General features: G+C 51.4%; 8 protein-coding genes across 8 annotated transcripts; 5 read left to right on the forward strand and 3 right to left on the reverse strand.

Moving 5' to 3' along the window:
- Window positions 1-3443: 3443 nt before the first annotated feature.
- Window positions 3444-4301, forward strand: CkaCkLH20_05463 (uncharacterized protein; the record flags this gene model as incomplete). Its single annotated transcript, XM_038888182.1, has 1 exon — window positions 3444-4301. The coding sequence occupies one exon, from the start codon at window positions 3444-3446 to the stop codon at window positions 4299-4301; it is 858 nt and encodes a 285-aa protein (XP_038746658.1).
- A 303-nt stretch (window positions 4302-4604) lies between these two features.
- CkaCkLH20_05464 (2fe-2s iron-sulfur cluster binding domain protein) lies at window positions 4605-5270 on the reverse strand (the record flags this gene model as incomplete). The annotated part of the gene is made up of 3 exons (XM_038888183.1): window positions 4605-4840; window positions 4895-5001; window positions 5053-5270. 3 exons carry the CDS (start codon window positions 5268-5270, stop codon window positions 4605-4607), a joined length of 561 nt encoding a protein of 186 aa, XP_038746659.1.
- Window positions 5271-5868: 598 nt separating this feature from the next.
- Window positions 5869-7400, forward strand: CkaCkLH20_05465 (uncharacterized protein; the record flags this gene model as incomplete). Its single annotated transcript, XM_038888184.1, has 2 exons — window positions 5869-6746; window positions 6803-7400. 2 exons carry the CDS (start codon window positions 5869-5871, stop codon window positions 7398-7400), a joined length of 1476 nt encoding a protein of 491 aa, XP_038746660.1.
- A 3439-nt stretch (window positions 7401-10839) lies between these two features.
- CkaCkLH20_05466 (uncharacterized protein) lies at window positions 10840-12138 on the forward strand (the record flags this gene model as incomplete). Its single annotated transcript, XM_038888185.1, has 1 exon — window positions 10840-12138. One exon carries the CDS (start codon window positions 10840-10842, stop codon window positions 12136-12138), a length of 1299 nt encoding a protein of 432 aa, XP_038746661.1.
- A 1523-nt stretch (window positions 12139-13661) lies between these two features.
- Window positions 13662-14240, reverse strand: CkaCkLH20_05467 (uncharacterized protein; the record flags this gene model as incomplete). Its single annotated transcript, XM_038888186.1, has 3 exons — window positions 13662-14072; window positions 14124-14141; window positions 14196-14240. The coding sequence occupies 3 exons, from the start codon at window positions 14238-14240 to the stop codon at window positions 13662-13664; spliced, it is 474 nt and encodes a 157-aa protein (XP_038746662.1).
- Window positions 14241-19684: 5444 nt separating this feature from the next.
- On the forward strand, window positions 19685-20725 carry CkaCkLH20_05468 (proline racemase; the record flags this gene model as incomplete). Its single annotated transcript, XM_038888187.1, has 1 exon — window positions 19685-20725. One exon carries the CDS (start codon window positions 19685-19687, stop codon window positions 20723-20725), a length of 1041 nt encoding a protein of 346 aa, XP_038746663.1.
- Window positions 20726-21554: 829 nt separating this feature from the next.
- On the forward strand, window positions 21555-23307 carry CkaCkLH20_05469 (uncharacterized protein; the record flags this gene model as incomplete). Its single annotated transcript, XM_038888188.1, has 2 exons — window positions 21555-21924; window positions 21998-23307. 2 exons carry the CDS (start codon window positions 21555-21557, stop codon window positions 23305-23307), a joined length of 1680 nt encoding a protein of 559 aa, XP_038746664.1.
- Window positions 23308-23568: 261 nt separating this feature from the next.
- Window positions 23569-25452, reverse strand: CkaCkLH20_05470 (cytochrome p450; the record flags this gene model as incomplete). The annotated part of the gene is made up of 1 exon (XM_038888189.1): window positions 23569-25452. One exon carries the CDS (start codon window positions 25450-25452, stop codon window positions 23569-23571), a length of 1884 nt encoding a protein of 627 aa, XP_038746665.1.
- Between the last annotated feature and the right edge of the window lie 1959 nt (window positions 25453-27411).

Below are 27411 nucleotides of genomic sequence, written 5' to 3' on the forward strand. Positions count from 1 at the left end.
CTCGGCTTGTTGTGTTACGTGCGCCTCGCAGTCAGGGGGCTTCAGCTCGTGTTCTTCGCTCTTTGCGTATTGGCTTCAATAACCAGCTCGATAACGATCGGAACTATTCTTGCTGGGTGAAACTCTATCTTTAGTTTTGTCGATATCCTGCGTAATGACAAGGTTGGGCGACAGAGAATTTCTTTTTGCACGGGGCAGTTCATGAAATCCCGCTGATTACAGGCACGGCGTTCAAGTGCTGTGAACACCGATCAATCATGTTGTATCTCTCGGAGCCGGAGTCACGGTTGGACCTCCCCTCACTATGACCCTCATGAACATTATCTTTTTCGGTGTGTATTTGTCAGGTATCGGTAACACATCCAATTCAAATACCTGGTGTGTTCTGTCCTATACTAGGACACGGCATTCGAATGATGACCTACAGGAGTTCCGAGTCCCGACTTTATTGTCGCCTCTTCCTACACAATGTGAGTAGACAAGGTGAGTCCCATCTTGAATAAGTAGCACGAAGACTCTTCCGCATCATGTCGCTTAGAGCATGACTAATAAGGATAAATACTGTTGTTCTTTTAATGAGTACGAATGTCACATAGCAAATGAAACTGCTCACAACCGAAGACGTTCAGGAGTAGGGCTGAGAGAGTTCAGGTTTACAGTTCGACGGGCGGCGGTCGGTGGGGTGGTCCCGGCTTCGGCGTGTTTGGGAGGTATTCTCTAGAGTCCGGAAGGCCTGAGTATAAGCTTAAACCTGTACAGCCGTAGTCTCTAGAGTACAGGATGCAAGCAAGATCACCCACTTACCGCTGCCAAGTTTCTGATCTCATCAGACGAAGTTGAGGCGTATCGGAAGGCCCGGGTGCAGGCTTCAGAGTAATAACGACGAGTATTTGCGCGAATATGCGCAGAAAGTGTCCGCGGCGATGGCTTCGTGGTGATGATTCAGAGTACCAGGCTCTGTTTGGAATATGTCGATCTCTAGAAACCGCTCCAAAGGGAGGCAGACTCAAACGGGGGCGTCCTCGGAATATTTGTCCAACCACACTGTTCCGCCCACCTTCTAATTGCCGTAGTTTTTCACTGGTGTAGCTGACTGGGACGAACTGGGTAGTCCGTGACCCCGAAATCCACGTTCTTTGCTAGAATGTCTTGTTTGGACCGTGGAAGCGTACATCGTATCCAATACGGAGCACACACCCACCCGACGTTAGCTTAAGCGCACGCTCTGAGAGGTCAGAACGGTCCTGGACAGGGACAGGTCTTAGTCGCTTCGCAGGCGAGCATTACTTCCGCGGGGTAGCCTTCCCTGTCAAGCTACATGGTCTGTAGATGGACTTGCCTAAAGTAGACAACCGCGTAGTACTCGACTCCCTTTCGACGCGTCGATGTATAGGTAATCATTACCTACTAGACTGTAACACGGCTTCTTAGTCGAGTCCGAAAGAATCTCCCAGTTTCGGTTGGAGCCGATATCTCGGTATTCTTTTGCCCGCACATCTTTTTCCCGGCGGCCCTAGGTCAGCGTCGATTTGGGGCGTTGTGCATGTGGCTCTTACTACCTAGCTTCAGCCGGGGGGGATCCAAACCATCTCGGGACTGCCCGACGAGCCTAGCATAGTGCATAGGCCCGGCATATTGTAACTAATCTTTCTAGTCGATGTTGAAACGGCCCGGTTGACCGCCGGTACTGTCTGTTAAGGCACGGGCTGACATGACTCCAGAGGGTGACAGGCGCCTGCACCTTGGTAAGAGTTCTCATTGTGTGCTTCACTCTATTCCTCAGACTCTAAACCGAGAGGAGACCCTTGAAGAAGTACCAGCTAAAACCTGTGGACCGTACTTACAGCAAGTGTACCACGGTTGCATTGGAAAGAGAGTCGTTGCGGAGGTTCCCGTGGTGGATTAGAGAGAACGGCTTGAAATTGCGCGTATCATGGCAAAGTTATTTGAAGACTATTCTTGCGAACTTCTCCCAGCACGAGGAGATGGACTTTACAGTTGGTAGATCTTGATTGGCAGTGGTCAAACCTTGTCCCAGGGTCTGGCTAACAGAATCTGTAGAGAATTGCTGGATACGGTCAACCCAGGCCGATAGAAAGGCTACGATCCCGATTTCGTTCCGAGCCGACCGACACCGTTGAATCCCTGGCACCATGTATTCATCGTACTTAGGATTCCGGGCGTAGTTGAAAGCACGTACTGTTGCATGAGTAGCTGTTGCGTCGTTTCATTGACGAACCAGGGAAAAAAACATTACGTGTGTGGTTTGTTTCTGACGCCGAGTCAATCGATGTAAGTAGCGACTGCCATAAAACTCGAAGTTTAGCAACCGAGAGAATCCCGAGCAAAGTAATGTGAGGAAGCAGGCATGATGGGTAAGATTGACCAGTGTGGGAGCTTCATTATCTCAACCTATCCTCAGCAGTACCAGTGCGAGTGCACCGCTCGTTCTCTTCCACAGAGATTAGACATCTTCTGTCACCACGAGCATGCATTCCGGACATATTAGAGAACGATGGGGTCTAAGAATAAACACAGTTCAACGGGATCATGATTGCGTGCATTCCAGCCTCCTTACTAAGTTGAGGGCCGTGCCACAAGATCATCGGGTTTCCCCGGTTCCCGTAGCGAAGTAAGAGAGAGGTCTGGCTGTAAGATATCGTGGAACTCTGACTCGAACCTAAATCTCCCTACATGGCTCTAAAGTCCGTAAAATCAATTGGGATTGGCTGCATTCACCACTACGTATGCCAAACCCTTGTCGAGAATACGATCTCAAGTCTAAGATTTCAGTTGGCTTTGACACCCATGACGGCGCTTGGCTGGGGCGCCGACGACAGTTCAGTTCGAGAAATGGTTGATCTAGAAGCCGTCGGCCGGGAAGTGGAGGCAGGCGTTCCTTGTGGATCCTCGGTCTCTAGGACCAGAAATGGTAAGAATCGCCCCAAAAATGGTCACCGAGTAATGACGAAATCCAGGCCCTAGAGTTAGCTGAGGTTCGAAACAGGTCCGGAGATCCGACGAAGACTTCAGCAAGTCGGCGGACGAACTACGGTGCCGCGGGAAATTCTTTGACGGGGAAACCCTTTCCCGGTTAATGATGGACCGTCTTTGGGCTGTTGGGTAGGAACTGTGTAGGTCGCTAACGGAAAGATCCGATGCTTCAGTCGAGTTTCCGGTGAAGATGTCGGTGAGAGTCTCTCGTCGGTGAGACAATCGCTGGGTGTTCGGTGAAGCGGAAGCGGAGCCTCGGTAAGCTTTCGGTCAACCACATGTTATCGGGGTCCGTTCACCGCTGATAAGGCAAATGCCCCACTCTGATCGCCCAAAATTTTGACTTTTGGTAGGACGACCTGGGGACTTTTTTTCTATCGCCAAAAACAAATCATCAACCAAACAGCCCATCCGCAGCCAATTGCCCCCAGAGGAAAAAGCCCGCAATCATGGCCGGATCGACAAAGAAGAGAACAAACGACGGCCGTCTGGCGCCCCCTTCCAAGAAGCAAAAGAGGCAAGAGAAGAAGCAAGTCGAGGCGGCTTCCGATAACGAGGAGAGCTTCGACGCGGTCAACCTGCTCGACTCCGACGACGATGACATCCTCAATGCGACTGTTGACGATGGCGCTCACACAGACGACAACGACTCAATGAGCTCTGGCGACGAGCGCCCGGCTCCCAAGAAGAAGTCGACAAAATCCTCCAAGACGACAAAGTCGAAAAAGAGCAGAGATGCACCCCTCGATACCGACGAATTCGAGTCTGGGTCAGAAGAGGAAGACTCAGATGGCGCACCGCGCAAGAAAAACAAGCGAGATGATCCCTCCGCGTTCGCGACATCCGTTTCGAAGATTCTGTCCACAAAGTTGTCTAACTCGAAACGCGCGGATCCCGTCCTCGCCCGCAGCGCTGAGGCACACGAATCAGCCAGGGCTGCCGTTGACACTGCACTCGAGAGCAAGGCTAGGAAGCAGATGAGAGCCCAGAAGAAGGAGGCTCAGGAGAAGGGACGCGTGCGCAACGTCTTGGTCGCGGGCGAGGACGAGGGCACGTCAACGGGGGAGATGATCGAAGGCGAGAGGAGGCTGCGCAAGGTGGCGCAAAGGGGTGTGGTCAAGCTATTCAACGCTGTGCGCGCAGCACAGGTCAAGGCGGTCGAGGCGGAGAAGAAGGCGCGCAAGGATGGTGTCGTGGGTGTAGTGCGGAGGGAGGAGAAGATCAACGAGATGAGCAAAAAGGGTTTCTTGGACCTCATTGCGTCTGGCGGTGGAGGACTCAAGAAGGGTGCGCTCGAGGAGGCTTAAGGTGGCTTGAGAGAAGTAATGCCATGCCGATTGCCTGGATATGGCGCGGCCAAGTTCTTGTTTCTTCAAATGTGTGCTTAGAGGAGTGATGCCATTCCCTCCCATCGTCCTTGATACCCGCCAATATCTAGCAAAAGCCCAAGCTTGATGTATCCGTCCCCAATCCGTGATGCCGTGTTTGATGAAATAACACGCCCTTTTCTCCAGAACCCCTCCTTTTTCTTTCGCGGTATTGCATGCTATAGTACAGATGATAATTAAATAATGAGGTATGCAGCCAACGCCTTGCTGGAAAGTTTCTCATCAGGAAAAGTCGCTGGCCTGAAGATTGCGGGTCATTGGTGGCAGCTTGATCCTGAGGCCGTCGAGCTCCTTTGTCATCGTCACCTGGCATCCCAGCCTACTTGTCTCAGTGAGACCAAACGCCAGATCGAGCATGTCGTTCTCGTCGTCCTCGGGCTCAGGCATTTTCTCGTAATGTTCTTCGTCCACGACAATGACATGGCAGGTCGAGCAGGCACAAGATCCTCCGCAAGCACCTGGTTCGCGTCGTCAGACACGTTGCTTTTTCAATTATGGAACTGTTGACGTACCTTCCATCTCCAAGTCGTTCTCTTGCGCAATTTCGAGGAGGTTGTCTCCTTCGCTGACAGCGATCTTGTGTTCATCGCCATCCTTATCGACGAAGGTCACCCACAGCCTGAACCAAAAGTCAACAACAGTCCTGGCAACCCTCAATATGACGGCTTACTCTTCGCCAGGCTTCGGAGGTGTGATGTGGCCATGCGGCTTCACAGCCGAGACCGAGAAATTGCGCGCCGAGGGCCATTGCATGCGCCTCACCGCCGGGACTTGTGTCGTCCTCGAGGGCGCCGCCGAGCTAAAGAGGGATCGAGTCTGTCGCTGCAATGGACGAGCCTGCCTGCTTGCGCTGGCGGCGAGTCTGCAGAGGGATCTGGGGGAAGACATGTCGCTTGTCCGTTCTCGGCGGACTTTTCTTCGGTGTAATCGCGAAAAGGGTTGAGTCGGTTCGGATGCGCTGGAGTCGGTATTCGAAGCTTATAAGGGGGTCATGTACCCTGGTTCTGGACTGCACTGACGTCGGCAGAGCTGGTAAGCGGTCATTCGTCGATGTTTGCTTCGTTGGTGGCGCTGTGAGCAAACATACCAAACTTGTTGGAGGGCTTTAATGAGTGCGCAAGGGACCGATGGGGATGTATTGGATTCAGCAAAATTTCTATAGGTTCGTCGCCCGCGCGGGAGCTCCGATAAGGCCCGCACCCCTCGGCCTTATCGGCCGGCGACTCGCGATGTTCCTTCTCCGGCGGTACCGTCCCCGCGGATGCCGCGGTTACTTAGCCGACTGATGGTCCGGGCACAGCGCGGCTACTTTGTCATCTTTTTTTTTTTCCCTGTGGCTGGGTAGGCGCCTAAGATAGGCGCCCCCCGCTAGTCTTATCTCCGAGGATTCCCATTTCATCATGCAAATTTGGGTGCTTAAGTGGGAAGTTGCCGGAATCATGCATCGGTGAGGGTTGAGGCACAAAACACCACTCATCCGCCCAACATGTCGACACCAAGAGAGGGCGTAAACCCCCTCAGACCATACTACAAGCCTCCTACCATCGGCGAAGCTCCCGATCCGACATCTGCTGCTTCGGCTCCCAACCCGTTCGCCCGCCATGCTGCCAATGCGACCAGCGAGAAGTACGCCTCCAAGGCACGCGACATATTTTCCGACATAGATTACAAGGACTACATCAGCGAACCGTCTCCCTCTGTCGTTCAGACCGTCAAAGACCTCGTTGATGAGCTTTTATGGAAGTACACGTCCGTTCTTATGGCACAGCCCTTCGAGGTGGCCAAGACGGTTTTGCAGGTTCGCAGCCATGATGATCTGACCTTGAGCCCCGCGGTGCCGACGCCTATCACCACACCGGTGCCAGAGAGGAGGCAGCCCGCCTATGGGAGCCCGATGTACGACGAGGCCGAGTCCGACTCTGATCTGGACGAGCCTGCATACTTCACCCAAAATCTTCCGGCCACACCGTCCCCTTCGCACTCCAGAGACCGCCGAAACCGCCAGCCTTCCCCTCCCCGAACACCGGCTGCCAAGGAAGCGATCCCTCCGCACCAGCTTACCATACGCCGAGCCGATTCGTTGATGGAAGCCATCGGGCAGCTCTGGCAAAAGGAGGGTGCATGGGGCGTGTGGAAGGGTTCCAACGCAACGTTCCTCTACTCCATTCTCTCTTCGCTGCTGGAGAACTGGTCACGAAGCGCCCTCAGTGCCTTGTTTAATGTTCCAGACCTCGGTGTCAAGGAGGATATTGATCGTCTGATTGACATCGCGTCACCCTATCCTTGGGCCTCGTTGTGCGTAGCCGCCGCTGCCGCCGTTGCAACTGGCCTCATTCTTGCACCGTTGGACCTGGTCCGCACAAGGTATGTCATGCAACCCTTCACGACTGCATTTTGAGGCCTTTGCTAACCCTTGGTAGACTCATAGTCACCCCGACTTCAAAGCAGCCTCGACGAACACTGTCCACACTCCGAGCTCTCCCCTCCTACGTCTGCCCTCCGCTTCTCGTCATTCCCACGGTCCTCCACTCGCTGATTCACCCGCTCCTCACCCTCTCTACACCGCTGGTCCTCCGCACGCGATTCCTGATCGACAGCCGTGTTTCCCCAACGACCTTTTCTGTCGCCAAGTTCTGCGCCTCATCCGTCGCCTTATTCGTCAAGCTTCCTCTTGAAACTGTCCTCCGACGTGGCCAGGTCGCTGTCCTGTCCACCGCATCCCATGTCCGCGCCCTCGCCGGAAACGACCATAAGTTGGAGACGATCGTCCCCCCTGGACGCTACAACGGTGTCTTGGGCACCATGCTCTACATCATGAACGAAGAAGGCACCCGAGCGATTCCTGCCCCGCCCGCTACGGTTAGAAAGGGCAAGGCCAAGCCCAAGGTCGCAGAAACAGTCTTCCGAAAGGGCCAAGGACTCGATGGCCTCTGGCGTGGATACAAGGTCAGCTGGTGGGGTTTGGTTGGTCTCTGGACCGCGGGAATTATTGGAAACAGCACCGAGGGTGAGTTCTAAGCACCGGGATATCAGATCATGAATATCCGCAAGTCATCCGCTACACCACCACCACCACCACCACCCACTGCTACGGCCGGCTGCGAGTTCAAAAGCGAGAAAGCGGGGACATAAGACGAAAAACTGCATTTTTGTTGAGCTAGACATGTACTGGGACTCGGCAACTTCGGGCGTTGAGGACATTTCTGGGGACTCTGAACAACTCTCCTCCACGACGACCATGATGAGATACGGTATGATATCCTCCTTCTAAAAACTGCTACTGTATAAAACGAGTCAATTCAAAGAACAATCCCCATCCGGAAAACGCTTTCCTTGTTTTCTACGGTCGCAATTTGTCTTCAGCTAGCATCTTGCGCTGAGCCATACCCCTAATAGAAACTCGTGCATTAATTTTAGTTCCTCTTACTGTGTATTCGTCACCTCAACCTCACGTGCATCATGTCGTGCGGCGAGCCGTGTCACGTCCCCGTCACAATTAGACCCGACCCGTATCTGTGGGATTTCGCTAGAAACTTCTCAGTACGACTTGGAGGCTGGCTCAGAGGGGACAATGATGGGACCGAGACGCCCACGAAGGAGGTATGGTAGGACGGGTGCCTGCATCGAGGATGAACTGACGCTGCTGGCAGTCACACATCGGGGGCTTATTGTGGTAGTCGTTCCGGCGAAAGGGACTTCGGATTGAATCTATTGTTTTAGGAGTTGATGACAGGAAGAGGGGCAGAGCAAGGGCACCAAAGTGCCGCTTACGCGCGCCCCCTGCCAAGGTCGTCGTCTGCATGCCTCGCTTCATTATCCGAGGCTCAAGGGGGGAAAGAGGAATGTCGCGGGCCGGAGTGTTGGTTCTTTCGGTTCGTATGGGATTCCGGCTGCCTTAAGATGGATGATGACAGGCTGACGGGGGCAGGGGGCCTTGCAGATATCACTTTGGGTGGCTTGGGGTCTAGAAATGGAGGCGATGCTAGGCGACCGCGATGAGTCCATCACAAGACCACCGCAGAACTTGATAAAGCTGCGCCATGGACCAGACACTCGTAAATGATTCCAAGCAAAATCAATCATCACATCTTACCGTGTCTCACTTCTCGGCTCCACCACCACTCAATTTCCCAGACATCGCAAAGCAAGCAATCATTCACAATGGCTCGTTCGTCTCTATTCCCTCTCACTTCGGCCTTCAATGCCTTTCTCCTCAGCTGCATCATCCTCAAGCATGTCGCACTCGGCGTGGCCCGCTCAACGCTGAGACATGCATGCATGGCAGTTCTCTTCCCTGTCATGCTCCTGCACGTTCTCATCTTTGAGGGTTGAGGCACGTCTCTCGCCCAAACACAAGGGCGTTGTCACGATGTCGCCCGCCTTTCTCATCTTTACCCGCCAACCGGTATCGACAGCATTCAGCACACACAAATCCGCACCGGCCCTAACACCTCGGTCTTCGAGATTTAACTTCTTGTCCCTCCCTGAGTTGTTGGCAATCGTTGGCTAGAGCCAAACACCCCCCTCAGCAGCTGGTGGCAGGCAGGCCGCTGCCGCTGTGCTGGCAGAACCAACGACAGCCTCATGGCTTTTCATCGGTCAGGACCATTGCCGCTGTCATGTTGTCCTCGTGACGCGCAAAAATAAGCCGGCCATGCTTTGGTTAATGGTTGCCTCTGCCAGCTGATTGTTCCCGCTGGTTCATGGCATGTGGTTATGATATGTTGGTCAATCGGACGCAAAGATATATTGCTTTCTACTATGTTTTCGTTTGACGCAATCACGACATGGCGTTGAGCCCTAAGCAACAGTGGCCATGGCTAGGCCGTTCTGCGACGAATGCGTTTCCTCCAGCGCCCCGGCGGACGGGAGACAGTGCAATCAGCCGTCTTTCCGGCGCTGCGGCCTTGGGATTTAGCTAGCTACATCAAATAAATCATTGTTCTGCCAAGTTTCTTCGTCTTACAAGGGGCGGCATAGCTATCCCTTTTGGGTCATGTCAACACCATAGCATCACAAATTCGGACGTCTGGTGAGACATTTTCGTCTCCTAATTAAGCCAAAACGCCGATTGCGGTGGTCAAAGACATGCCTACTGTACGAATCCCACGGGCCCGACTGCGTGGTGATAGTATTATGTGAGCTACGCGTGGTGTTCGCATGGCGAAACTGGTCCCAACGATCTATGTAAGTCGCTGACAACTACTAACGTCTAGACAACTAAACTACTTCGAGATGATGGCCACGGACGAATTATACCATGCTTGGCGCGATCTACTCTAATCCAGGCAAGGCTTCTGAGTCGGCCTCATGACCGAGAACTCTCCCTCGTGTTCATCGTGAGTATGCCCCTCTCGACTCGTTCCTGCCGAGGCCTTTTGTGTCATAAAAGTCAACGATTGGCTGCAGGTTCCAATGGTGGAATACGTCAAGTTGAGACATGTGGCCCCAGATTTACTCAGTATCGATCTTGACGGGCGACCAGACTGCGGAATAGCGCTAGTCGGCGAGTAACTGAGACTGTGCCATGAGGATACAAGGATTCGGCCAGCCCAGACTTTCCATTTTGTGGAAGATGGTGGCCGAGGCTCTCCAACACATTAGTCGCATGAACTCTGACAGCTCAACATTACATTGAAATTGACTTATGCAGTAAGTGGTATGGTTGACTGTGCGTTATTACTCACGAGTACCCACGGGAGGCACACTCCGAGCACACGTCTCTCGTTAAAGGTCTGAAGTGACAAACTTCCTTGCTCAACTACGAAACTGGAGAGACGCTTGTAGTTCTGGACGATATGCTACGTTGAATTCTCGCCACAACGGATCTCATCTCATTACCGAATTGGATACCGATGGCCGTGGCAAGCCACATGGCCAGGTTCTAGACGCGGGGCAGGTTTCGCGACTAGTTTGCCCTCAGTTGCCGCATTCGAGCAACACTAAACCTTATGACAGGCTTTCTTGAACGGCCGAGAGACTCATTCGTGGGAATTAGTACTCTCCTTCCTCATTCAAAGATTGTGGCGTGTTATGTGGCTTCAGCTGTATCTGGTTTCGGTAATATTTCGTTGGCAGGATTCTTCGAAGCTGACTTCAATCCTGCAGATATTTCCATATGCCCGGAGCTCTCAGCGAGACCCATGGTACCCCGATGAGAAACACAACCAGCCCGGTCCTACTCCCTTCCATTCACTAATATCGCATGAGAGGAGACTCCCGAGGGGGTTTGTGTCTCAATCTCTCCCTTTCTCGCCCGTATTTACTGCCGGAAGCCAATCTGGAGAACCATCTCGGCGACATTGCGAGTATAAGACTTGGACATCAGCTAGTATGTGAAAGACCTTGGAGCGGAGCATCATCAACTACTTCACGAGCCTTCCCAGAGTCACACTTCAACTGCAGATTCATTTTCATTTAGCATATCTAACCATCATCTCGCTCCTTTCGAATCAAGATGGGGATGCATACGACGTCTGGTCTTTTGGTCGCCTTGGCATCAGTCGCTTCCGTGGCCGCACATGGTCATGTCACCAACGTCGTCGTCAACGGTGTCTCTTACAGAAACTACATCCCAGTTCAAGACCCTTACAACAGCAACCCACCCCTTGTTGCTGGATGGTCTACCAACCAACGCGATAACGGCTTTGTTGAACCAAACAACTACAATCAGCCAGATATTATTTGTCACAGAGAAGGGGCATCTGGCAAAGGGCGGATAACAGTTACCGCTGGCGACACGATCCAACTGCAGTGGACTGAATGGCCCGATAGCCACAAAGGGCCGGTCATGGACTTCCTTGCGAACTGCAACGGCCCATGTAACGGTATTGACAAGACTGCTCTTCGATTTTTTAAGATCGATGGTGCCGGCCTTATAGATGCTCCCCAGCAGACCAATAAATGGGCCGCTACCGCTCTCATCGACAACGGCAACGCCTGGCTTGTGCGCATTCCGGAAAACATCGCTCCAGGTCACTACGTCCTCCGCCACGATATCATCGCCCTTCACAGCGCTGGTCAGTCCAACGGAGCGCAGAGCTACCCTCAGTGCATCAATCTTGAAATCACGGGAGACGGCACGTATTATCCACCTGGAGTTCCCGGCACTGCGCTGTATGGAAAGGACGATCCTGGTATCTTCTACAACATCTACCGCGACAAAGTCAATGACTACGTCATTCCAGGGCCATCAATCATCTCGGGCGGTGTTTCCATGCTCCCACAGAGCAAGATCACAATCACTGCGTCGGGAAGTGCCACTCCTTACGGCACAAGCCTTGCCTCATCGATAAAGGCCTCTAACAGTGTTATCACATCCAGCTCTCGTGGCGCTATCACTTCAGCTTCTGTCCAGCCCCCGAAGAGCGTTGCAACTTCTGTGGGAGCAACCAATGACTACACTCCATCAACTAATACCGTCGTCCCTCGACCGACAACCACACCGACGACTTTATCGACACTTCGGACGTCAAAAAGTGTCAGCACACAGGCCCCTTCCAGCGACGAACAAACCCAAGGGCTGTACCAACAGTGCGGTGGCAAGGGATACACTGGCCCATCGAAGTGCCCGCAATATGCAGCTTGTTCCACCATGGATGCTTACTATGCGCAGTGTAGACCAACTCCTGTCTCAGGAGGAGGTCAGCCATTGTATGCGCAGTGTGGTGGCAACGGATACACAGGCGAGACCAGCTGCGTGGCGGGTTCTTCTTGCAAGGTCATCAACCCTTGGTACTCTCAGTGCCTTCCATAATGGTGATTTAATGGGGGAAAGAAACCAAAATGGCCGGCGATTGATTATATGTTGAAATGCTAGATGCCATGGAAGAGACAGCGCCTAAGTGCATGGTCTTGAGGGGTGACCTTTCTGCAATCTTCCTGTATGATTTATCTCCTGAGGATCATATGCAAAGTCGCTTCTTATCCGAATACAAATGATAGGAAATGTCTGTCAAACAGCAATCATCCATGTCGAGCGCCAATACTGAATCCATAGTATACACAGTACGCCCGATTACTGCATTTGGATATGTCTTCAACAAGGTCTTGTGGTACGACAAGTATGTAGCTAACCAGGCATGAGACATCATCAGAGTCACAGCTATGAGCAAGGTATAAAAGGCCTTGTCACCCACGCGAAAGCTGCAATATCAGCAGACCTCATTTAAACAACATCAAGGCTAGATTTTGACAGCTGTAGCACGAAACCTGGCAACTCTTCTTTCTATACTTGTCACTCTAGTACTTGATAGATACGGAAAATCATGGCACTACATTACGTCCAACTTTGTATCGTACTCTTTCTACTACATGTGTTTGCTTTGCCGCAGGGAAACCAGTGCGGAGTTACCACACGATCATACACAATTGATGTACGTCTAATGCCTTGACGTAGAATATTGGGATGTCGTTAACAAAGGTGATAGTTCAACCAAACTGGTGCCAACGACCCTGTGTGGCCTGGGGCCCCTCTGCTCCAAACTCCTTACTTGGGCCTGCGATACAGCGGATTCGGCATTGAGAATCTGAGAGACCAAGACAAACGATTCAGTGGTCAGTATCTCGTCTATGGTGAACCGACAAAACTCCCAACGCGTCGAGACCATCTGATCAGCAAGGATTACGACGGATCCCCGGTGACGACCTTTAGCTTGGAAGAATTTCGCTTCAAGTGTGTCGCCGCCATTTCGGAGCCTAAGAGACGACGATGCAAGATCACTTTGACCGGCGTTAGGGAGGATGGCAGTGAGATTGTCCGTAGCTGTGTGAGTGATTGGACGGGGACTGATGGCAGCTTGATGTTGTGTGATACAAGGGGGCTCGATGGTATTCAGAGGGTAAGGTTCAAGACGACAAGTCGAGAACCTCCCACAACTGAAGTTAGCAACATGAACCTGATAACTGTGATAAATAGTCTGAAGTTCACAGTCAGACAGCTCGTATGCTGAGGAATAGATATCACATCACATGATATCAGTTCTGTCGCGATGCGATAGACTCCCGAGGATTGCCGTAGGGCTGGCAAGACCGTTTCATTGAAGTTCCCAAGAATATCTGGCGACTGCAAAGTGCATGTTTCACTCATGAGAGCCCACTAGAGGGCCGTTACAACCATTAGCCTTTAGTTCGAGACTTTTCGGATACACCACAGCCGTAAGAGGTAGCTGGCTGAACATTTGAATAAAAATCAATTTTTATCGTCTTGAATAATCAAGGGCATGTTCTTAGCCATTTTAGATGATCTATGGCCCTTACATGTTAAGCATAATTGACGGTTCACTCATCGTTCCCATTGTCCAAGTCGGCATCAGAATCAAGGCCAGAATCCTCTGAATCCTTGCTCACCGAATCGTCACTGTCTCCTGAGCCGCTATCGTCCTCTGAGTTGTTGATGTCTGACGCATTCTCGATGTATGCGTTTTCTTCGTTATCAGAGTTGTTCCCGCGCTCAGAGTTGTCATCGTCCCCAAGGTAGTTGTTGCTTTTACCAGAGTTGCTGTGATCCCCAGAGTTCGTGTCGTTCTCAGAGCTGCTGTCGTTCTCGGAATTATTATCGTTGTCGATATTCTCGTCACCATCAAAGTTTATGTTATTCTGAGAATATTCTTCGCCCTCTGAGTTGTTGGTGGAATCCTCCTGGCGGGTATCGAGGGAGTTTCGTGTGACAATACCGGCTCCATCAATGGCCTTGGGCGAACGTCAGTTCGAGTAGTCCAGTAAGAACTCTTGCTGACTTACAGAGGCATCGCCAGATCGCTACAACGACTGTTAGTCAAGAGCTCATACGACGAATCTGGAAAGATGACACACCGCGACTAAACCATTATCGACCATTTTGGTTATAGGAATAGCCATAGAGGTGGCAACGAAGCAAGCCATACCAAAGGTAATAATCTGGCCAACATTGAGAATATGCATCTGTAGAGAGCTAAGAGAGCGTTATGGAAACAATGCGTAGAGTTTGAAACAAAAACGATTGGTATATAAACTTAATCTCATAGAATACCATGCAATTGAAGAAAACAAGGTGATTCCGAAGTTCGAAAAAGTCGGAAGATAGGTAGCACTTTTACTCATTTATACGAATTCTCCCGCAAAGATTATTTCCCAAGGCTTTCTAGATTATAAGCCTTTTGGGTTATTTCACCCCATAGTCGTCTACTGTTTAATCTAGAAACGATGGGAATCTGGTGGGAATTGTGTCCTAGCAAGGGCAAGATCGTAGTGTAAACTTAAAGTCATACTAAATCAGCCTAAAAGTAGCCGGGTTCGAGGGTGGTCTAGAAGACTCGACTCAGCGAGGCTCAGCTGCGTTAGTGTCAGCTGCGTTTGGCTTCAATAGTCTACGCATTAAGCAGATAGCTCATTGAGTCAGTTACATGTTCCCGATGTAAGACTGTTCGCTATAAACAGGCTTCTACATGTAATTTTACTTCCGGTTGGTGGTTATTACCTTGGCTGATGTGGACGGCCTCGGGCCAAAGTCAGCCCAACATCTGGTCAAACTACTCCAATGAACGTCTACGGAGTGATTAAGATGATGGATCGCATGGTTCGTGGGGACGGAGAAGTTGACGAGCAGTGGCGAATTACTAGGCGATAGTTTGCTTTACTGGCTCGCGTGGTAGCTACTGCCTAGCGGGTGGAGCCGTCGCCGAGTGCTTTCCCGCGTCAATGCGTTTTCACTTGATCACGGCTCTAGCAACCTGGAAGAAAAAAGAAAACGTTGCTGACAATATAATGACAATGTTTCAAGTAGTTCCCCTTGACGCATACATCCAGTACGACTAGTTAAAGCTTTGCATGACACATGCCATGAGTCCGCTCTCTTTTGGGCAAAGACGACGCCGCCTCCGAATCATAAAACTTACACTATTAGAGACTATTTTAAGGGCCAAGCTAAGTTACACCCACCCGAGGGCAAGTCAGGGCCCCTGATTGTTGGCAGTATTACTCTCATCGTTACTCTCGTTGATGTTGCTGTTAGTTTACTGCTGTTGTCGCTGTAGTATTTGCTCTGTATACTGCCTTGTGTCATAACGACGTGAGAAGTGTTGAATTCACTGGGGATGGGTGCCATTTAGCCCGTTAATCTTCTCATGTCAGTATGGCTATTCACGATTATAACCTCCTTCAACATGCCGCGCTGTAAATGCCCGTCCATGGAATTAGTCTGTAGTGTTGGCGGGCTCATTTTGCAAGGTAGGATGAGAAATTGGGAGATCAAATGTTCAGACTTTGTTCGTCCTTCATAATTAGAGTTTGGCTTTCAGGCGTCTTTGGCGCGGGCGCAAACGCTGAGCAAGGCCTTTAAGGCTCGCTGCCATCTTTTACTGCGCTTCCCTTTGGGTGGCGGCGCCCACTGAAATGAATTTCTTATTGATGTTCTCAAATGTCGACTAACTGCGACGTATGCTGCTCTTATGCCCGGCCAGCCGGTCCTCAGACGTCGGGCATCCGTGTGCGGGGCATCCCCGGGCCGTCTTCAATGGGTCCACCCGCACCCCCCCCCCCCCCCCCACACACGGCGCCGAAAGCAAGATTTCGGCCCCGGTGTGCCAACAGCGTGCGAGCGGAAGATTATTCCAGATGAGTAGACAATACACGGTAAAAGTCAACCACACAGTTGAACTCAGTCCAGAGGTCTGTACTGTATTACAGTGCTCATCTTCTCTCAAGTTACGAAACAAACGCATACGGACGCCCAAAGCACGAATCCCAGTTTGTGTGCTGCCCATCCCAAAATTTACGCAGTACACCCTTTGCATGCATCGGCATAGGGGTGCCGAAGTCAGTTCTTTGCTCCAGGAAAAGCTCAGACACCATTTGACGTTTTTCAACCCTTGCTCCCGCTTCTACCCCGGCGATTATGAGTGGCCACTGTACTGACTTGTGAATTACGGGACGCTTCCTTGACTGCTCCAGAAGAAGAAACAACCGGTTGCTGTGCACCGTTTTTACCACCATCAGTCGATTTGACGACGGCAGAACAGACAAGCTCTGCAGGGAAGAGATGCAGAATAGAGCCACTGCAGACTGAAACATGAGGCCGATGATTTCGTTGTTGCTTTGGTCTTCGTAGTAGCCATCCCAAGTCCCAACCTCAAAGGCTTCGATGCGCTTGAGGATATCCGAAGCTGTTGACTGGGCCATTTCTTTGTCAAGACGTCTATTAGACACCTCGTCCCGGATGTTGTTGATTCTGATAATCTCCAGGAATAGGGGCATGGGACAGGGAAGGTTCGGATGGAGCCCGAGAGGGTACAAGTCTTCGGTGAGCTCAATCAACTCGTCGTGGGGTGCTATTCGCACGTGGTCCCCTGGAGGACTGGATGTGTTGGCAAAGGTTGCGCATCTATTCAGATTAGCTCCAGAACATGGCTGGGGACCGAAGCTTAGGATAATCTGCGCTTGAGACGTACATCAGGAAAGAGAGTAAAATTCCTTTTAGCAATGGTGAGTCTCTCGCCCACTGCAAGGCACCTCCACGACACTGAAGCATTGCGAGAAGACCATTGACATGCTGCCTCCAGTTAGGTGAGATACACGATTGAATCTATGATAAGAATTGGTAAGCGGAATGCGGATCGTTGAGAGAATGGTCGAAAAACACACCTCTGATTGAAGGAGCATGATCACGCCTGTCAGTACAACGTCGCTGCTCTGAGTCTTTTCATTGGCAATATCCTCATTCAGAGCCCGGATGGTGATTCCTCGGTGGTGATGTAAGCGCGCCTCTGCGTGCTTCACTGACGGGCAGTCTATCTTCCACTGTGTCTGTACACACACCCGGTGTTGAAAAACAACGCAGACTAAGTTGTGTGCAATTGCTGTTGGAAGATACCGAACCACTCCTAGAGGTATCTGGTCCACGAATACGTTGATTTGATTCATTTTGTGGCCAAAACTGGTATGCGGGTAGAAAACAGAATTGTCTAACTCGCCGTTAGTGGGACTGGTCCAAGGAGGATTCTCGATAACTCACAGTACTGCACGGCATCGTACACATCGCAGACGTCCGTTCTCAGTGGTACGTGAAGGATACACTCTACGCCGCCGAAGAGTTCTGGTTTCCTGTTCTCTGAGGGGTCCTCTTTCTTCTTGTCTGCCTTCTTGGGTACAGCTTTGGTGGTACCGGTGTTGCTTGGCTGAGCACGGCTCTTGCGTCGTGTACGACATGTGACCTTTCCCGGAGCAAGCCAAGTGAGCGGCTTCTTGTCGTCATATCCTGGACAAACAATGCCAGAAACCCGGCATTTGTTGCATACGGGCCGGATCGAATCGCAAACTAGTCGACGGCGGAGGCATTCCCAGCAACGGCGTCGTTCTGGAGCTTCTGGGGATGCCGATGTAGATGACATATTCGGTTGTGTTAACACTAACGTCTGGGTTGACATGGCGCTTAGGTGTTGGGTGTGAGCCGATGCTCGGGTAAAGCCGAAATACTGCAGATAACCTTCTTTCGGGTGAGAAGTGGCGCACAGATGCTTCCTTATCAAGCAATAGAAAGTAAATAGGACAAGGCCAGTCAAGATTGACAGTGTAGAGCCCGGGTCCAGGTCCGGCCCCAGGTCCGGTTCGTTTGGTGGATTCTTATAAAGGCATTGCTTCGCGCCCGCGGAAAGCCTTACTGATTGCCACGATACCCACCCCCGGGTGAGACGCCTCTCTTGGCGTTGGTCTTGGCCAGAGTATTATCCTAATCCGGTATAACGCAATTGAGTTGTATGCGTGTGTACAACACTCACGGGTAACCGCCCATCCATCTCCAATCAGCCCTAACAGACGCAGCCACAGAGGAGACATGATTTCGTGGGGGGTTATGTCTCGAAAAACGGCAAATCAACTGGTCGAACGGGGACGGCTCCGAAGTGAACCCCCGATGACTTCACTGTCTAACACCAATCAACACTGATCCACAGTCAAGGAGAAGGGCTTGATTGGCTCTACTCGTCGGGGACCTCGAATGTCCGTGGGATTACACCCCAGCATCGCCGCCTTTTGCCAATTTCCCTCGTCTGCAGGGCAAAGCCAATCGGCGGTTTCTTAGAGTCAATATTCGCCGTATCGAATTAAACATATCAAGTTCAGCTGAAGGCATCAATATAAACGTTGCGCCTAGCTAGCTCCGCAGATATGCTATGAAACAGGTTTTGACCCAATTTTCTATCAATTGATAGCAGCCTAAAATGCTGTGTATTCTGCGTGCATTCGTAACCGAGTCTGGGCCCGGACCTCGATAAAATGCCACGTCTTGGTTGCCTACAGCCTCAAACATGACCTGAGGACGCGAGCTGGCAAGTGCCCCATCGCTATCACGAAGGCCGCGGAAGCGTTTAATTAGTTGACAGTTCAACGATGACTGGAAACGAAGATCACGGGATGCGCGCTTGGGCTGCAGAAGTGAGAGTGACAGCTCCCCATTACCGGGCTCCTGCCCTTTGAAGTCCGCCTGTCCTGATGTATAGGTGAAATCGACATTCAAAGCTCAGATAGTTGCAGCATAGGCGTTCAAATCTTGGCGAGAGGGGCAGCAAAGTCGGCCGACCTTTAATGCCACCTTCCGCTTACATCGCCGTAAGGTCGTTGCAACACACCATCTTGACCCCACCGTAGCAATGTTGACATCAGCCCTATGACGGCCCGCGGCGTTACGTGGTAGGCTGAAAGATGCGAGTTTTCTTTTCTGAAGCCAACCACGCGTCTCACGCCGGTACATAATACATATCCAGGCCAGCTGAATGCCAGGCAAGTAGTACGAAGTCTCACGCCAGGTGCAGTACTGCAATGCGGATGTAACTCCGAGAAATTTGTAAGACATTGATCCTCTGCTTCATATGTATTTTGGCCCACCAGGCTCTGTCGGTACCTCGTTCAAAATTAAATTTGAAGGTATTTTGTTGAGCCTCATCGGGTCCATGCAGAACAAACAAGCAGCCTGCTGGTCGATCTGTATTTCTATCAAAACTAAATATCGAGAACGTCAGATTCAAGTAATTCAAATGATTACATGTACCGTTCTGCTAGACACTGGCTCAAGAGAGGAAGGTTTCCGCGACAAGATCTCACTCATCCGATGCGGGGTAACATACGGGTGAAGTTACTGGCAAGCACCGGCTAAGTAGCAAAACCGAGTAGGGGAACGTAACTAAAGCACTTACCTTCCAGTGCAATTGAATAAGTAGGCCTCTTGGTTCCGGGTTTCTTTCTGAATTATCCGCGTTCTGGTGTCATTACAGCACCCAATCTATTCACGTCGACTGTCGAAGTAGAAGCCTTCCAGGCTGTGTTAGCCCAACATGAGATCTACACGCACCATCACAGTCGTCGGATGTCACGCCGAGGGAGAGGTGGGCGACGTCATAACCGGCGGAGTCTTGGATGTGCCTGCGCCCACCATGTGGCACAAGCTCCAACACTTCTCAAAGCACCAAGACGACCTAAGGCAAATGCTTCTCAATGAGCCTCGAGGAAGGTCGCCCAAGAATACGAACCTGATACTTCCGCCCTGCAATCCCGATGCGGCGGCGGGATTCCTCATCATGGAGAGTGATGAGTACGCGCCAATGTCCGGTTCCAACACCATTTGCACCGCGACCGTTTTGTTGGAAACAGGGATGATCCCTACGAAGGAGCCTCTGACCACATTCTCCCTTGACACCGCCGCAGGGCTGGTCGGTGTGACCGCGGAGTGCCGAGGCGGTAAATGCAAGTCTGTGGCGTTTGATAATGTTCCCGCATTCGTCGACAGACTTGATTTGCGCGTTGAAGTCCCGGGGATCGGAGCCGTGTCTGCCGACATTGTCTGGGGAGGCATGTGGTACGCCATCGTTGATGCTGCATCCGTGGGCCTTCGTATCGAGCCAAATCAGGCCGCAAAGATTGTTGAGCTTGGCGAAAGGATCAAGCAGACAATTCGTGCAACGTATACGCCTCATCACCCAGAAAACCCTGAAATTAAAGGGGTGTCGGTGCTTGAATTTACCGAACCGATACAAGATGGCTTCAACAAGGTTGCCAAGAACACCGTCGTTGTCTCTCCTGGCCGGCTTGACAGGAGTCCATGTGGAACTGGCACGAGTGCGAGACTTGCCCTCCTTCACGCCAAGGGACAATTGGCCGTCGGCGAGGGCTTTAAACACACTAGTGTCATTGATACGGCCTTCGACTGCCGTATTTCCAAGGTTGTGAAGATTGGAGATCGCGATGCCATCATTCCAACGGTGAAAGGGAGGGCTTGGATTACGAGCTACAAGCAGGTTGTGCTAGATCCTGAAGACCCCTTTCCAACAGGTTACAGAGTTGGCGACCAGTGGCATGTCTACGATGCCGCTGCATGATCGAGGAAGTTGCTCCTTCGTAAAGTTTCAGGATCGATTATTTCGCCCTGCTTGTATGTAAGACTGCGGAATTTATTTTATGGAACCAATGAGACCTTGCACGTCTACCACCTTGCTGTGTTGGCCTGTGGTCTGCCTCATTCCCGGGTAATTCTGGCCTCAATAATGGACTCAGAAGTCCAATAGTATTCTGACTCGGCTATGCATGCCATTGATCTGTAAGAGAAATTCTTGAAGAAATTCTTGAGGCCTGACCAAATGCCAAGACGGGCGCCACCTCGTGGCTTGAAAGCTGCCGCTCCTAAGATGTGGCTGTCTTGGTTACTATGAGGTTGATGGAGTTCGTTGGGTTTTCGGACCAGATCTGCACTATTAACGTATTTGGCAATAGACAAAAGAAAGCGAGCAAGCAAGCTGGTGCCGAGCCGAACGCCAGCGGCATCTTCACCATGAACGAACCGAGCCGAAGTTGTGTTAGTGCCAAGTCCGGGGTTGATCTCCAATTAACCCCACTTCGGGGAACGGGGGTCGCCCGTGTTGGCCTCCAGTTTCCGACGAACACCTCATCAGATGACAACATGCGGCAATTTGAAAAGAGAGCCTTTTCAACTATTTGAGTTCCGGACTGTGACATGTACGTCTCTTCTCTTTACATAGTAATAGAGTTGGCTGTCTTTACTACCCCTGCAGTTGCGACGGTTAATCGCAGTCGTAACGTGTTGTGGGCTACTCTTTGGCAAAGAGCTACTTGGAAATTGCGACGCGCGCACGCCTCAGCCGATTTGGCGAGCTCCAGTTTCCTTGACGAACATTCAGGACACAAGAAAATATGTCTGCGGCAGCCCCGATTCCCGAAGACACCAAGATCGACAGCGGCGTTGAACACCTTGAAGATCTGAAGCCGGATGTTGGCAACAACCACGGCCATGTGGACGGCAATGCACTTCTCATCAACAGAGATGGCGAGATTCGAAAGATTCCAATTCCATCTTCGGATCCAAACGATCCTCTGAATTTCAGGAAATGGGAGAAATATGGTCTGGTCTTTTGCTGCTGCTGGTTCTCCAGTATGGGCTTGTCGATCGCTAGCGGCCTCGGCGCCATCCTCAACGTCTTTTTCCAGATGTACGCCCCTCAAGGCTACTCATCTGATGAGATTGTTCTCCTTATAACAATCCCTACGCTCTGCATAGGTCTCGGTAGGTTGCCTCAACTCTAAGACATTAGGCCAGGCTGCCATCAATCAAGGGCTTTGCTGACATGGAAGCGCAGGGAACTACATCATACTTCCGCTTTCGCTCGCCTACGGCCGCCGTCCTGTGTTTCTCGGCTTCATGGTCATCTTGCTCATAGCTACTATTGCTGCGGCTCTGCAAGACAGCTATACCGGACATCTAGCCTCACGTGTAGTCCAGGGTCTGGCTACTGGTGCTTCGGAGTCACTGCTTCCACTCATGCTCACCGAAATCACATTCCTACACGAACGGTCTCGGATATTTGGCCTGTACTGGATGGCACAAAACGCGATCTCTTCTACAATCAACCTGGCGTCTTCTTACATCAACCATGACTTGGGCTGGAGGTGGTATTACTGGGTTTTTGTCATTACAGTGGTTGTCGGCCTGGTAATTGCTTTCTTTTTCGCTTTCGAAACGCAGTTTACCCGGCCACCGGAGTCATTGGATGGCCAACTTGTCATTACAGACGAGTTCGGTGTCACCAGAGTCATTCCTGATTCAGAGGCACAGGCATACCTGGAAGACATGAACCGCTCTGGATTGACGGCACCCAACGCCTCCAATGCTGCCGGTGCCATTGAACGGAAGACGTACATGCAACGGATCAAACCCTGGTCGACGCCTCATCCTCAACCAATGCGCGTCATGTGGATGAGCTGGAAGCATATGGCAGAGTCATTCTCCTCACCTGGAATCATCTATGCCGTTCTCACCTCCTCAATCGCTCTCGGCTGTGGAGTAGGCATGTCACTGACTTACAATGCCGTCTTGATGGAGAACTATCACTGGCAAGCCGCCGACATTGGCCTCATCAACGTTGGTGGCGTTATTGGCGCTGTTCTGGGAATGCTTTTCTGCACTTTCATTGGCAACCCCTTTGTGATGTGGCTGGCTCGTCGCAACCGAGGCGTCCACATCCCAGAACACCACTTGGTCACAATGGTGCCACCTGCTATTGTTGGTGTTGGGATGTTGTTGCTATACGGTTACACTGCACCCGGAGGAACGACATGGTGGGGGCCTTACATGGGCTGGACCATCTTCCAGTACTCGTTCACGGCGATTATCATCATCTCGACGACGTTTGCTTCCGAAGCGGCTCCCAAACATCCCGGACCCGCACTGGTGGTGGTCGTTGGGACGAAGAATGTGGTATCATTTGGAGTGACATATGGGCTGACGCCTATGGTTGAACGGTTTGGGTATGAGACTGCTTTCGGTGTCCTGGCTGGTATCTTCGGTGCCATTTTCTTGCTCGGTATTCCTGTGTACATTCTCAACCCTAAATGGCGTGCTTACATGTCTGAGAGGGATAGCAAGAAGGCTGAGACTGGTTCCGCTTAAGCCAGGCCTAGTTTGCAATTTGGAACACATTGTATCTAGATAGCTTCGCGAATGAAATTCAAAGCCTACGAGGGCTTCCTCATAATGAACTACGATCATTCATAGAAGTGTATTCACACCTAACTATACTGACTTACATCCCTCGCTCGAAGGTTGTGTCGGGATCAAGTCTCGCACTTTTTAACGCTACCATGGAAGGTGTTAAGTCAAGGCAGAAATATGGCTTCTTCCTTTAAACTGTCTGGTCGGTCTATATCTACGCTACCAAAGATCTAACACAAGCCTGTCGTTCCTGCATCTCGATACGCAGGTCATGATTGTACTGCCTTCGGCTCTTTCAAGTGGGGTCAAAACGGCATCGCGATGGTCGGGCAGGCCACTCAACACTCTCACTTCACAAGTACCGCAGAGACCCTTGTTGCAAGTTGATATCACTCCAGCACCAGCCTCATTGATGACATCGAGGATTGACCTATCCTCAGGCACCCTCAGCACCTTCCCACTTCGACCCAAAACAACATCAAATGCAGTATTCTCTGTTGTTTCTTGTGAGGTGACGGAAAATCGTTCCACTCGCAGGACGTCCGGCGGTGCATTTTCCAAGCTTCGTTCAACTTGAGTGAGGAGGCTTTCGGAGCCGCAGCAGTACACTCGAAGACCATCCAACTCCATGGAGTTGAGAAGACCATCTATATTCATTCGGCTTCCGCCGTGATCGTTGGTGATCCAGGTGATGCAGCGGTTTCCGTGGTGTTCGACAAGCTCGTCAACAAACGCCAGAGTCTTCCGGTCGCGACCCAAGTAAATGATGCTATAGTCCCTACCCTGCAACTTTGCCTCATTAGCCATGGGCTTGATGGGAGTGATGCCTATTCCCCCTGCGATGAAAACGGTTTTTCGGAGTCCGGGTTCGAAGTGGAAATTGTTCCTTGGTCCGCGAATGACCAACTTGTGGCCCTTCTTGATTGTAGTATGAATGAATTGAGAGGCTCCCGATTCATTTGTCTTGAGCACCGCAATGTCAATTGATCCAAGATCATGCGGATTTGAACAAATTGAATACTGCCGGAAGCCCAAGTGGCCAGCATCCACATCGATGTGGGCACCTGGAGTCCAGGCTGGAGCCTTCGTGCCATCGAGAGGTTGCAAGGTAAGTCGCATCACACCAGAGGCAATTTCAGTGGCATCTCTGACCAATACTTCCAGATTCTTGTGCTGAGCCAGCAATCTCTTAATGGTGTTGCTTTGTACACGGCGACCTGTCTCACGAGAAGCTGGGGGATCCCACAAGACCCTGACCGCCTCTGGCCCGCGACCTTCGTGGACATCGCTGTACTTGATCTCTTCATAAGATGTTTCCAGTCTCAGATTAGCGAGACGTTCATGAAGTACCGAAAGCTCTGTCCTCAGAAGTAGCCGGGCGAAGGGAGCTCCCAGGCAGGCGTGAACTCCCCGCCCGAATCCCAGGTGCTGAGTCTTTGAACGGCGATCGATGTCGATGTGATCTGGGTTGTCGAACTTGGTGCTATCTCGACTGCCCGAGTTGTATGCGACGAATAGCCTCTCTCCTCGGTGCAGAGTTTTGGTTCCAATAGTCGTCTCTCTTGTAACGACGCGTGGCATGCCTGTTATGGCAGACTCGTAGCGTAACAGTTCCTCGATCGCAGCCACTCTGGCCTCACTACTCTGATTGATGCGTTCCCACAGTTCATGATGCAGTAGATGCGCGAGGCCCATGGATAGCACGTTGGTAGTCGTCTCATGCCCTGCAAGTAAGAGGCCGGGAATCATGCTCAGATGCTCAAAGTCGGTCATGCGGACGTTTCCGGCATCTCGCTCGTCCCAAATGTGACTGATCAAATCATCCCTGCGATCATTTCGGCGGTCTTCGATGACATTGGCGATGTATGAATGAAGGTCCAGAACATCCTGAACCTTTTGCTGGATGCTGACGTCTTCTCCTGTCTTGGTGATACCGCCGAATAAAGAGAGACAACGCCCAATCCATTCCCACTTAGATGGGTCTAACCCAGCCACCACCACGATGCATCGCAAAGGCACCGGTAGCGCGAATTGACTCTTGATCTCAACGGAGCCAGACTCGATGAAACCATCAATCATGTCGTGCGCAGCGGCGCGAAGCATTGGCTCGAACCTCTCTAGTCTTCGGGGCACGAAAAAGGACGCGACGCTTTTCCGTAGTCGATCATGATCCGGATTATCGTGAGCTAGTAAAGTACCCTTGTCAGGCACTTTGTTGGCGAACAGATCACGGACCATTGGCGGGAACTCGGGGACGGTGGGTCGGGAACTGAAGAATTCCGGGTTGTCAAGTACAGATACGATATCGTCGTACCGAGAAACGACATAGCCTCCGAGTTTTTGGCTGAATTTAATCCCATCACTTTCTCGGGCGGTAGCCAAATCCTGAAAAAGGAGTCGAGAATCGCTGAACGGACAGGTCATTGTGTGAGATCGTAGCTGTCGAGGTTTGTCCCAACGATATACCGTATCTTCACCCTCCGCTTGAGGAATGGAAACAGGTGGTATTGAGCTAATTTGCCCAACAGGCTGGGAAGACAGTGTCGTATAGTTCTAAGAGTCGCTTCAAACTGCAGCAGGAGTAAGAACCGTCCAGGGGTTGCAGTTGTTATCGGGTCGGCATGAGTACATGTACTCATCAATTCTATACATTACCGTGCCGAACCGAAAGTGGAGACTTCGGAGCGCCGAACCTCGGCCCCCACCAAACCGGCCTTCCGGGGTATTCGAACGCGGGGGGCCGGCGGAACCGAGATGGGTTAGTCTAAGTCATCCGCCGGCCCGACTCTCGCGTCTTGCCTGACCAAGTTTCAATCCTCAACTCACCTCTCCGTTCCAACTTGACTAATTGTGATTGAAATCGGCTGGGGTCTGTGATGTCCTGCACCCAAGGATGGTATCGGCCGACCTGACCTACGCTCCACGCTGGTCATCGTAAACTACAGTGGTTAGGGACTTGCGTCTGCCACGTTTGGTTGATATACCGCGCATCACTATGCACTGCTGTAGTCACCGTCTTTCGCTGCATGGCAAAGAGATACACCCTGCGCTCGGAATCCTAACTCAGGATTCCGGTGGTGAAGACATGAGAAGCCAGGGTGAACCGGTGGGGGAGCCGAAAGATAGTACGCCGTGGCTGGATACTTATGTATTTGTTATGACACCTCTAATGTCTCGGTTCGGGTTGATCGACCGAGCCTCGGCCGGACGATACCACTCGGTCAACCACACTGGCATGCAACGGCTTGCTGATCAAGGTTACGGGTTCTCGGTAAAGCCTTAGTTAAAGTTGATTGAGTGTTTTAGTTTGGAGTTTATTGCGACATCAATCACTTTAGCCAAGTGTGGAGGACAAAGGTTTGCACTTGAAAAACAGATTGCCAGTGAGCGAGAATCAACGAAACTGGCCGAATTAGACGCCGCACACTGCTGTATCTATCACAGCAACCCCTGTAATTTTTCATCAGCGTCCAAATCCGGAAGACCTATTTCCCAGTTTCCAGTCTCGCAGATGATGCGAAGGGGCATCAAGGCACAGGTGACGATTGCGAACCCCAATGCTTTCTTCTTATTATGTAGGGTATGTAGTACTAGTCTGCATTATTTCATTAGACTCTGAATCATCCATATCGTCGTGAGGCGTCTGGATTATTTGAGGATGCTCAGATATTCCAGAACAGCCCCAACCATGTGCCGCAAGACACAGTGCCTCTCTTGGCAGACCCGAAACCGGGATCAGGTTCAAGGCTGTTAGGCGTGAGTCCAAGTGAGAACATTTCGCAGACGTCAACGTTATCATTGGCACATATCCTGCGTCGCACATGGTCGTGGGCGACCGCCTGAAATCCGCTCGGAACTCCGGATTTGTGATACCAAGGCCGTCGAATATTCGGTCGAAGGCGGCTAGGTACTTCTCATGGTCGTAACCCTCCAAGCTCGGCGCCGTTTCTGCCCATGTCCTGCAAGATTCGTAGCGACACTGAAGGATGAACCGCAGCGTCTTCGTTAGGTTTTCCGTTCCAGGAGAGTTTCTTCCCGGAGGTGATAGTGGCCGAGCTTCAA

Source organism: Colletotrichum karsti, assembly GCF_011947395.1.
Source record: "Colletotrichum karsti strain CkLH20 chromosome Unknown Scaffold15, whole genome shotgun sequence".
In the NCBI taxonomy this organism is placed as follows: Eukaryota; Fungi; Ascomycota; class Sordariomycetes; order Glomerellales; family Glomerellaceae; genus Colletotrichum; species Colletotrichum karsti.